The following is a 12050-nucleotide window of genomic DNA, read 5'->3' on the forward strand; positions in this document are numbered from 1 at the left end:
TTTCAGCAGGAGAGGTCTCTTTCCTCTCTCACTGAGGTCAGCCTAAACAGCCATGCTTTGTGTTGGAACAATGCACTCGCCTACAGTACATAAAGCTGTGCCTCTGCGCCTCTCTGCAGCAGCTGCTCCCATCCTTCCATCCCACAACTGGATGATACTCTCTCACACACACACAAGGGGAAACTCATGAATTACACATATACCCGTGAACACGCCTGGAAAAGCACCCTCCCCTCCGCTCGCAACTCAGAGACTGTCACTATGGTGTTGCTCCTCTGCCTCTGCCTGTTGTAGACAGGTTTTCTTTGTCGACACTCGTGGAAAATCGGCTCAGGGGGTAGTATGCAGCGTTGAATACATGAATACATCACGGCTGTGTTAAATTAAGGAAAGTGTTTTGCTGACATTCAAGATTAGTATTCTACAGTTTTTCCTCCTACCGTGCAGTCGAACGCTCACTAGGTCAAGAGAGGGGTAAACAATGTCCTTTAAGAAATAAGTTGCTATAGGACTCATATGGGTCACTACAAATGCAATACCGGTCGTTCAGCATCTATGATTTTTTTATGAAACACAAACTACCGTGACTCCTTGATGACAACACAGAGGGACATTCGTTCACGTGGGAAAGGAGTTCTTGTGCAACCGGGGAGAGACACCGCAGAGTATCATTTGAGCAGCTCGCAGGCTAAAAATAGACAAGTTCAAGGACAACACAAACTGAACAGGGCAAATGAGGGACAACGTTGACCATGGGGATTACCCTTCAAACCAAACCAAACAGCAGAAAACAAAGAGAACAGAAACAGTATTGTACACTACAGGATCCATTCACTCAATTCACTGGTTTAGCCTACAAATATTTGAGATACTTTTGTGTAGGACTGTAGTAGTAGTAGCTACACTATCGTACAGTGCACGTGCATGACAGTGTTGGCACCCTTTCTCAGACAGGTTAGAGTGTTGCGGTAAGCTCATAATGCACTCTAAGCAGGCGTCAGCTGGCCAGCCTGCACGAGACTTGGTTGCGTCTCTTATAGGAGTGTATTATTGGGGCGCTTAGGTGGCGTAGTGGATTAAGCGCTGACCATGTACCGCAGGGATCCCGGTTCGATTCTAGCCGCGGACATATCCTGCATGTCATCCCTTCTCTCTCCCTCACCCATCCTTCCTGTCTAAATCTCTACTGTATCTGTCATTAAAAAAGGAAAATATGAGTGGGACTGCCCTAAAAAAAGAAAGAAAGGAGTGTATTATTAGGCCTGAGTCTTACCTTCAGCTGCTTCTCCTTCTTCTTCCGCACGTCCTCCCACTCGTTGACGATGCGCCCCCAGAGGATCCAGGTGTCCTCCTCCAGGTGGGAGAGGTTGGAGGAGGCGGAGGAGCTGGACACCAGAGAGGAGCCGCTGTTCCGCCGGGAGCCGTTCACAGACTTTAAAGACTTACTGTCCGTCTCCAGCAACCTGCATAGGGCAAACACAGGGAGGGAGGGAGTCAGGCTTTTTTACCATGATTTCCCTATGACAACAACACACACACACACACACACACACAGATTACTAAGTAACTCTGATGACACTACGGTATATAGCCTGCAGTCTGACTGCGGGAGCATCTTTCATGTAACACTAGCAAATGTAACCGGAAACAAAATGTTCAGATGTGAAAACATGTGAAGGAAAAAAACACTAGGCTGAGGCTACACTGAGGCTGGAAGTGGCAGTTGCACTGTCATTACAGGCTAGACATAGGGTTCTGTTGAGGAACCAGCATGCCATCGTTCTGCAAGCCCAAGCCTATGAGGACTGCAGTGAGAGTACATCAGGCTGTCTCTGAGAACATGACCGTCTACGGTGGGAAGTGAAACACACTTAAGTCACTTAAGTGAAACACGCCAAAGTTCAACATCACAGAAAGGTTACCTTGCTTATGTAAGAGAGTAATTGAGTAAACACCAGTACATCAGACAATCTAAATCCTTTCACTAGTGTCAATAGCACACAGACAAACTTTCTAGACACTGTTTATGGGTCAGTGAGTGGAACACTTTGATATAAAACAGTTGTGGCGGTTTAACACTGTGGGTAAACACCCTTTTAAGCAGCCCAATAACTGAAGCTGAACATTAATCCGAATCGTGCTGGCACTAGAGCCATTAAAATGTCCTAGCGCAGTGCTAAAAATGGAAAAGCTCATTTAAGAAGGCAGCATTTCTAGTGAGATGCATCACCGCTCTATGACAGCCACAGCTGAGCCACCGACTGCAGCAACATTAAAAGCTCTGGATATACCGTAGCGTCAATACAAATCTTTCTTTCTTTTACTGTTTTTTTAATACTGCGTATATACAGTGGGGTGCAAAAATGTGGCCATCCCTAGTCATGCCGTTCTTCTTGGTCTTCCAGATCTTGCCTTGACTTCAATTGTTCCATTGATTTTCCATTTTCTGATGATGTTTCTGACAGTGGAAATGGGTAGTTTGAAACGTTGCGAGAGTTTTTTGTAGCCTTCTCCTTGATGGTGGAAGTGAACTATCTTGATTCTGACATCCTTGGACGACTGTTTAGGAACCCATGGTTTTTAACATCAGACACAACAGCCACCGCAGTCGGATACTTTAGAAGGCATGGAGTTACTTCAGAATTATAGCTCAACCCTGGAATTATATTCTCCTCATTGAAGCCCTAAGGAATAAATCACCTTGGTCTGGGCCTTAGTAATCATCTTCTCAAACGGTAACAAAGAATAATCCAAAAGGGTTCCCAAACTTTTCCTTTTTTATCATTTAAAAACTCAGGTGTCAAGGTGTCATGTTAAACTTTGTAGCATGTAGTATTCAGGTTTGCTTTCAATCACTTGGAGATTAATTGTAACAGACATTTAAAACAGGGGGGCCCACATGTTTGCACCTCACTGTATAGTGCCCTGTGTAAGTAATAGGACAGTGAAGCATTTTCTCTTTTTTTTGGCTCTACAATCCAAAAGTTTGGATCTTAAATCAAACACTTACTGTGAGGTTAAAGCAGAGATTCTCAGCTTTTATTTGTGTACATTTTGGTTTCACGACTCCGAAAATACAACAGGCTTTATGCGTAGTCTCCCTATTTCAGGGTACCAAAAAGTGGTGGGACAGATTTAGCAAATGAAGCACTCATGTTTAGTATTTGGTTGACAATCCTTTGCATGCAATCAGATAAAAGCTGAGAATCTATACTTAAACCTCATAGTAATTGTTTGATTTAAAATCCAAACTTTTGGTGTAGAGCTAAAAGAAAAAAGAAATGGGTGGTAACATAAAGGAGGGTTAACACTATTCAAACTTATATTTTTCTAAACACCATAAACCTTTCAAATTCTCTGATGTTGAAACCTTTAGATGCCTTCTAAAAAGTTGTGTACACTGTCAAACCACAAGTATATTTCACAGTCCAAACATAGGCTATTTAAGGACAATTTCACTTGCAATAACGTATTTCGTCCAAATGACAAAAAACGCCTATTAAGGACCTCTACAGAAGAGTGAAATCATATTTGTCTGTAAAAAAGCAATGAGTGAAGTAGACTACAACAACGTTGTCTAAATCCATGGCATGGTGTCATCCATAGTGGGTTTGTGAATGGTGAATAAAGTCTTGAGGAGTGTGTCTCAGTTCACAGAGGGCTGACCTTGTACTGGACCACTGTCCCAGGTAGTCACTGGAGCCTCTGGCAGGGTGAACTGACCCTGGATCAGGTCTGAGGGGGGGGGGGACTGACCCTGGATCAGGTCTGAGGGGGGGGGGGGGAACTGACCCTGAATCAGGTCTGAGGGGGGTGAACTGACCCTGGATCAGGTCTGAGGGGGGGGGGGGGGGAACTGACCCTGGATCAGGTCTGAGGGGGGGGGGGGGGAACTGACCCTGGATCAGGTCTGAGGGGGGTGAACTGACCCTGGATCAGGTCTGAGGGGGGGTGAACTGACTCTGGATCAGGTCTGAGGGGGGGGGGGCTGACTCTGGATCAGGTCTGAGGGGGGGGGACTGACCCTGGATCAGGTCTGAGGGGGGGGGGGGGGGGACTGACCCTGGATCAGGTCTGAGGGGGGGGACTGACCCTGGATCAGGTCTGAGGGGGGGGACTGACCCTGGATCAGGTCTGAGGGGGGGGGGACTGACCCTGGATCAGGTCTGAGGGGGGGGGACTGACCCTGGATCAGGTCTGAGGGGGGGGACTGACCCTGGATCAGGTCTGAGGGGGGGGGGGACTGACCCTGGATCAGGTCTGAGGGGGGAGGGGACTGACCCTGGATCAGGTCTGAGGGGGGGTGAACTGACCCTGGATCAGGTCTGAGGGGGGGGGGACTGACCCTGGATCAGGTCTGAGGGGGGGGAACTGACCCTGGATCAGGTCTAAGGAGGAGATGTGCCTCCTTACAGCACTGAGGACTGTACAGTACTGAGGAGCAGCCCATGGCTGGGACACAAAAGGCACAGAAACCTGATCTCGGAAAAAAACACAAGGGCCTGGGCCTCTCGCTAGCAGCGTGTGACGTCACAGTGTTCCCAGACTGGGTAGGGTTACAGCCACATTTGGGTCAGGAGGGAGGGGGTTGGACACAGGGCGAGCAACCAGCAGAGGCGGTTTTAGTTACAGTTACAGTCAACATTTGGGAAAGGTAAACATTCTGCACGATACAGCGTCATGTTGAGGGAACACCAGAACAGCAATACCAGCTGGCTTAAATAAAACATAGCCTAGTTTTCAATGGCAACTATAAAGCACTGCAGTAATATGAGAGTATCTATAAACTGAAAAGGCTATTGCAAGTGCTGTAATTCATTACAGCAACAAGGAGATGGTAGGGAATACAATCCCCTATATTATAACTTGTTGTTCACAGCTCTCTAAAATTATAATTGTGTGGATATTTGCAGGCAGTTCTCATAAGTCCATCTGTCAATTTGGCACAGATTCTGTTTACTTCAGAAACACATAGGCTACAAAATGTGTATGCAGTGTTCATGCAATGCATAAAGACTAGACAAATTCACAATGTGGGCTACTTGCTCCTCCTCTGCTAATAATTCACCAGTAGACAAACAGGGACCGCTGTGTTTTCTGACAACACTGGTAAACAAAACACGTTACGTTTTTCTGAACAAGTAGAGTAGCCTATAAGTTAAACTACAGATATGGTATAACAGAAAATAATTCAAATAATATGGTACAACAACCACAACCACAACAAAGTATATTTCACCGTCCAAACATAGGGTATTTAAGGACAATTTCACTTGCGATAACTTATTTTGTCCAAATGACAAAACCTATGACTACAGAAATGAGCATCAAACATTTGCCTATAAAAAAAAGCAATGACTGAAGTAGGCTAAAACAATGATGTCTAAATCCATGGCATGGTCTCATCCTCAAAGTGGGTTCGTGAAAGGTGAACCCAGGATGGCAAAAACAAAAAAATAACACCTTGCGTTTTTCTAAACAAATAGAGTACAAGTTACACTACAAACATGGTATAGGCCTAACAGAAAACAATGAAAACAATATGATACTCAAAGAGGGACAAAAGAGAAATATGTTATCAAAATGTGTCAGTTACACTTTGCCCTTCTTGATAATTAAAGAAACAGGAGATTGTAGAAAGAGGAAATCAGCTCCTTTGCTTACCAAGACAAACTCATAGCTCCCTCCTCATGCCTTTCGTAGTTCTGTAGAAGCCACGAGACTGGCTTACAGACTGAACCACTGAGTGTGGGTCTCCCTTGTCTCACACACACACACACACACACACACACACACACACACACACACACAGCTTATCTAGTACAAAGTACAAAGGCCTTCACCAATCAAAACACTGGGTAATGTCAACCTTTAGACTGCTAACTTTGGTCCCTGTCTGCTCCACCTGTGAGAGTGTTAGTGGAAACTAAAGGTCTCGGAAGAGTTTTTTATTTTTTATTTATTTAACCTTTATTTATACAGGTAAAAACACATTGAGCCCCAAGGGCTCATTTTCAAGTGTGACCTGTTCACAGGCATACAACAACAACATCCACCACAAACAAATACAATACAAAACCTGGCCTACATAGTCTAAAACTAAACTAAAACTACATAGTCTAAAACTAAAACTAGTCTAAAACAGTCTAAGATAGTCTAAAACTAAACTAAAACTACAAAATCTAAAACTAGACAGCTAAAGAGCTAGGGACAGGGAGGGGTCAGCAATGGGCAAAAGGGAGGGTCAACTCAATTGCAAGAACAAATCATAGACTCGCACTGTACGGTATGTCTCTCAGCAAGAGCTTAAGTAACAAGGGGATTGTAAATGATGCGTCACCTCAAGGAGAAAAATAGCACTTCATATATAGCCTACAGTATAGGTTACTTGTTGTTATAATCAAGGAAGGACATTAAGTGAGAGAAAAATCTACAATCTTCACAGCACCTGTTTGAAGCAAGATCTCCAAGATGGGTCCTGTCCTTTGCCTCTAACCCCCTGACACTAGACCTCTCAATGGCCTTCCTTAATTGGAATTTCATGACTGCCTTCGTGAGATCTGGCAGATGACGGGGCATTGTCAGTCATAGAGAGCGTGTGATAGCAGGGACATGTGCCTGGCGAAAAAAGAGCCCAGCTGTGGCCCTGCTTATAGGGGTGGAGGCAGGGGGGTCAAAGGGCAGATGGCCCACAAACCCTTTAAACTCACGCCTTATGTCCACCCTTTGTGAGGGTGGTGTTCAGAGGTCTGTCCAGGACAACAGAAAGACAATGAGAAGTTTGCCTCCCAACTCAAATTCCCTCAAATCTCTCCCTCTAACAAGTGGAGGCATTTCCATACTTCTTTCCGATAATACTGTTTGCTGAAAAGTAAGGCTGCCACGATTAGTCGACTACCAAAATCGTCGCCGACATATTTGGTAATCGCCGTAGTCGAATGTTTTTTTGGAGCTGAAATAAGCGTTTTATTTTTTTTATTTTTTGCCTAGCACCAGGGGAGCCCCCCCCTCCCAAATTTCGTTGTTTGGTACCTGTACTATATCAATGACAATAAAGACCATTCATTTCATTCGATAAGCATTCGTTTTTCTTCCCTGAAGCTGCCACTGGCTAGCGTCTCCCAGTGTCTTTGATGTACATGCGCAGTGTCGGTCATCCGGGGCACACGTGACTTCCCCGGAAAAACAAACAGAGAAATGTCTTCCTGTCCTCGTACCTCTAAAGTGTGGGAGCATTTCAACCACAACGTTGAAAAAAAGAATGTAAAATGTAAAATTTGCAAAGCTGAACTCGCTTATCATGGCAGCACGTCTATGATGCGCGAGCATCTAAAAAGGAAGCACGTTGTGGCAGATGACGAGGAAGACGATGGCTCGTCTCGGTAAGCTAGTTAGCTTGTTATTGGCTAACGATATCGTTACGTTAAAAGCCTTCTTACATTATTTTACGTTGTCATCAAAGCGATACTTATCAAATAGCTAAAAATGTTGTCTTAACGTTACAGTGCTAAGAAGGCGCGTTCTACTATGAGATGAGTGAAGCAAAGCAAAACTTTTGTACTCTGTACAAGTATTTATTTTTGTTTTTGTATTCTTTTGGTTGCCTAGTGCCTAGCCTACCTCATTTTACTCAGCAGTTTGCACCCTCTACTACTCTTTACATTACATTACATGCAAGTGATGCCAGAAATAAATCTGCAAAGTTCATTAAAATATCTATTTTTGAGTGAACAATCATTTTAATTGTCTTTATTTTTAGTTAGCACATGCCTACAACAACAACTAACAACTTCAAGCTAAATTTAGAAGCTGATTTAGAAGATGATAGCTAAATAAGAGCGATTGAGTAATTGTGCGATAAGCTGTAATCTATGATCCGATTAGTCGACTAATCGTTAAAATAATCGGTGACTAGTCGACTATGAAAATAATCGTTTGTGGCAGCCCTACTGAAAAGACAGTTAGATCAAGGTTTATATTCAATAAATCTATCAATTCTTATGGTGTAATACATGGTATTCAGCCAAAGCTTTAAAAAAAAAAAAAACTAACCCCACTAATGGAAGCTGGAAGCTTCAGCTCCATTTCCTCACACAGATAATAATGTCTTGTGTGAAGTGCCAGAAAATATAGAACAGAAGGCCAAATCGCTTTCACTTCAGCTTTGTCTTACACGAGCAGACCTGGTCTCACTAATCACATCCACTGGTGCTCTTCTAACAGCAGAACCGGAATCCCCTCCGGAGGCCATTAACACTACAGGCAGAGCTTTCAACCCCTCCGGTAGACTGGAAGTCTCAGTTTTACAGGCAATAAGAGACTGAAATTCACTTTTCACTTTTTAACTGCAGCTCTGTAGGAGGTGTCGTACAAGCTTGTCATCCCAGTCCCATGAGCGTACAGTAGCAGATCTGACACTGTCTGACAGATCACTCACTCCTCATCCACTTGAGTCGGCAAAAGGCGGAGGGTTGAGCAGTCTTCATATGACGGAACTGTGAACACAAGCCCCTGCAACTGCACTTCTCAGGACCTGTTTCCATGTCAACACAGGGCCCCGATTTCGCGTGTGAGTGCAAAGTGTTGAGCAGAGCAAAAGATACCTCTCAAAAAACCCTCTACAGCATGAATTTGATTGTACCAGGTCTTCAACAACATTTAGAAGAAAAAAATGCATTTCAGTCATTTTCTATATGCATTTGCACATCATGGAAATGCTAGACGAAGTATTCAAAACTCCCATTGGATTCTTTCTCATTACATCTACCAGAACCGACGGCCGACTTTTCTTTTCTCGTTTTTAAACATCTGTGCACATGCATGCAATCGGAGCCCTGAGACTACTAAAAGCAGAGTGAGCCACAGAGGAGTGACTGCGGAAAGTGGTCCTTTATCACAAGTTGTACGCCAAGTGCTCATGAAAGGCTGTTATTCTAACAATTTGGTGCAATGTGACACATTATCCATGGAAAGGAAATGTGATGACAGATTGATATGTTGACGAAACTTGAGTGATGTCTCAGAGTATGGATGTCTCAGAGTATGGATGTCTCAGAGTATGTGATGTCTCAGAGTATGGATGTCTCAGAGTATGTGATGTCTCAGAGTATGTGATGTCTCAGAGTATGTGATGTCTCAGAGTATGGATGTCTCAGAGTATGTGATGTCTCAGAGTATGTGATGTCTCAGAGTATGTGATGTCTCAGAGTATGTGATGTCTCAGAGTATGGCTGTCTGTATGGCTGTCTCAGAGTATGTCTGTCTCAGAGTATGTCTGTCTCAGAGTATGTGATGTCTCAGAGGATGGATGTCTCAGAGTATGTGATGTCTCAGAGTATGGCTGTCTCAGAGTATGTGATGTCTCAGAGTATGTGATGTCTCAGAGTATGGATGTCTCAGAGTATGGCTGTCTCAGAGTATGTGATGTCTCAGAGTATGGATGTCTCAGAGTATGTGATGTCTCAGAGTATGTGATGTCTCAGAGTATGTGATGTCTCAGAGTATGGATGTCTCAGAGTATGTGATGTCTCAGAGTATGGATGTCTCAGAGTATGTGATGTCTCAGAGTATGTGATGTCTCAGAGTATGTGATGTCTCAGAGTATGGATGTCTCAGAGTATGTGATGTCTCAGAGTATGTGATGTCTCAGAGTAGGGCGGCTACGATTAGTCGACGTCGTCGACGTCATCGACTACGTCAATACGTCGGTTTGCGTAATATGCGTCGGTTAGTCGTAAATAAACAAAATGGCGATTTTCTTTATTTTTTTTATTTTATTTTTTTAAACCTTTATTTTACCAGGCGAGACAATTAAGTGTATGAGTGAAAAATGGATAGCTACTAGCTAATGTTACACAAGCAATGTAGCTCACCACAGTTCGTATGTCTTGTCTTCTGGTGTTAGTAACGTTAGCTATGTAGCTGGCTAGCTACGGTAGCCTATTGTCATTGTGGTGCTCGCACCTACTGTACGTTATCTAGCTCGTAGCTCGCATGCTACGTTAGCATCAATTTAGCTAATCATAACATAGCAGCGAGAGTAACGTTAGCTAGCTATGTAGCTACTAGCTAGCTATGTGTTGTGGTGATGGACAGACTTCTAAATGGCCATGTTGGCATTCAAGTTGGCTAAACATAGCAGTGAGGTGGAGACAAATAAAAAAATAAAAATCTTTTTTCCCCCGATCAGTACAAAAATGATCGTTAGACTTACCGATAAATTAGTCGTTAGACTAATCGACTAACCGACAAAATAATCGCTAGATTAATCGGTAGAAAAATAGTCGTTTGGGACAGCACTATCTCAGAGTATGTGATGTCTCAGAGTATGGCTGTCTCAGAGTATGGCTGTCCTGGGTGCCTACCTGTTCTGTTCCTCCAGCTTGGCCAGCAGCTCCACCTCGTCGGGGCTGAGTTGGGCGGGTGAGGACGGGGAGAGGGCTGGCGAGGACAGAGAGGTGGAGGAGGAGGTACCAGTGGTCGGCAGGGACATGGGCGTGGCCACCTGGCTAGCCATCTGACTGACCGTGTGCGACACTGAGTTCTTCACCCATGAGAGAGTAGAACTCAGCTTTCCCGCAACCTTGTCTGTCGCCACCTGCAGAGAGGGAGGTAGAGTAGCACCTGAGCATCATAATCTGAAATCTTTCGCATTATACAAATATGAGAAACAACAGGTGGACCTTTAGTGGCATCATTTATAGAAAAAAAGATCTGGAGGAAGAAACACAGTTTAAAGGATCAGAACAATATTATTATTATTATTATTGTTGTTATTATTATATAGTACCGTAGTCTATTGGACAGAGGAAACTGTAATTCATGGTTCAGAGTTGTTTAAATGGCCACTACTAACTTGAGGCATGAGCCACCGTTAACAAAACAAGGAGTGATTGGGTAACAACGAAATAGTACATTTTTGTGGCCATAATCTAATCACCTCAAATGAGCTCCCTGCCTACTTCTGGTTGGAAGTAACTTAGATAACCATGAATAGCCATAGATAACAGTTTCTCCTGGGCCATAGACTACTTTGTAAGGAACCATCTGACTGAAATACTGAATTTAACTTCCTCCTTTGTCTGTTATTTGGGATTTCCCGCCATGCTTTGACTAGTACGTCCGTCCCAGAATACAACAAGGTCAATGTTCTATGCAAAATATAAATGAGGTTGTAAAAGAAAGACTAAATGTGAAGCGAGTTTAATTAAAGGTGTAATTATCAAAGAGGGGGCATCACTTTACATTACAGAATGAAAGTGGTAATAACAGAGTAATAACACTGTAATAGTGTGTTAGTGCTGCATCAGTCATTTTCAAGGAATTCAATACAAGAGTAGCAGCACAAAGCCAGAAAAGCAAGTAGATCAGTAGGTCATGTGTGAATGTATTCTGTTACAGACTGATACATCTCACCACTCCTCTAAATGAAACGGACGTTACTAATGTTAATGAGATCCAATGAAGTGCACTGCATCATGATATAGGCCTACACAGGAGCATTAGCAGCCCAGATCTGTGCCATACTGATGCCGTTAAAATATGGATTATTTCACTGAAGCCTTGAAGACAATGTCTGCTGAATTAAACTGATAATAATAATAATAATAACTCTATCAAAGGGGAGAGGACAACATCCAACACTAGACAAATAGACTAGACTACATTCTAACACAAACTCACCAGATAATATCCTGCAGTCTCTAATCTGGTTACAAGGAGAAAGCTACAACTACAAACAGCTAAGATCATGGAAATCCTCCCATTAATTCCTACCTGAGATCGTCGCTATTCCGAATGCAGTCTACATTCCATGCAGAAGTAGGCTATCAACAAAAAGAAAGTTCATGGAAAATAAAACAAACACTCAAACACCCAACATCAGTAACACTGCGGAAATAAAACAAATGTAGCCTATTTGAAGGTTAAAAACATAGAGCCTAGATCAAATCATTTCTTCAGAGTGTTTGTCTTTTGGCCTCCGGCTGCGTCCTTAAGCACCTAGTCATATGCTGATCACGGAGTCGCGTGGGGTCAAAGTTCTCCTCACA

The 12050-nt window shown here is 43.4% G+C and overlaps 1 protein-coding gene across 3 annotated transcripts in view; it reads right to left on the reverse strand.

Annotated features, from left to right (window-relative positions):
- evi5b (ecotropic viral integration site 5b) overlaps positions 1-11819 on the reverse strand; it is a 28520-nt gene extending 16701 nt beyond the window's left edge. For 2 of the 3 annotated variants that reach the window (XM_080535437.1, XM_080535435.1), the window contains exons 1-3: positions 11776-11819; positions 10365-10597; positions 1274-1463 (exon numbers count right to left, since the gene is read on the reverse strand). In XM_080535437.1, coding sequence (XP_080391563.1) covers positions 1274-1463; positions 10365-10516 — 342 coding nt within the window. In that variant the 5' untranslated portion in view covers positions 10517-10597; positions 11776-11819. Of the gene's footprint in view, positions 1-1273; positions 1464-5664; positions 5761-10364; positions 10598-11775 lie in introns of those variants that run through there. The other variant, XM_080535436.1, reaches the window with a different exon arrangement.
- Positions 11820-12050: the final 231 nt, after the last annotated feature.

This window comes from Nansenia antarctica (assembly GCF_963989245.1).
Source record: "Nansenia antarctica genome assembly, chromosome: 7".
In the NCBI taxonomy this organism is placed as follows: domain Eukaryota; kingdom Metazoa; phylum Chordata; class Actinopteri; order Argentiniformes; family Microstomatidae; genus Nansenia; species Nansenia antarctica.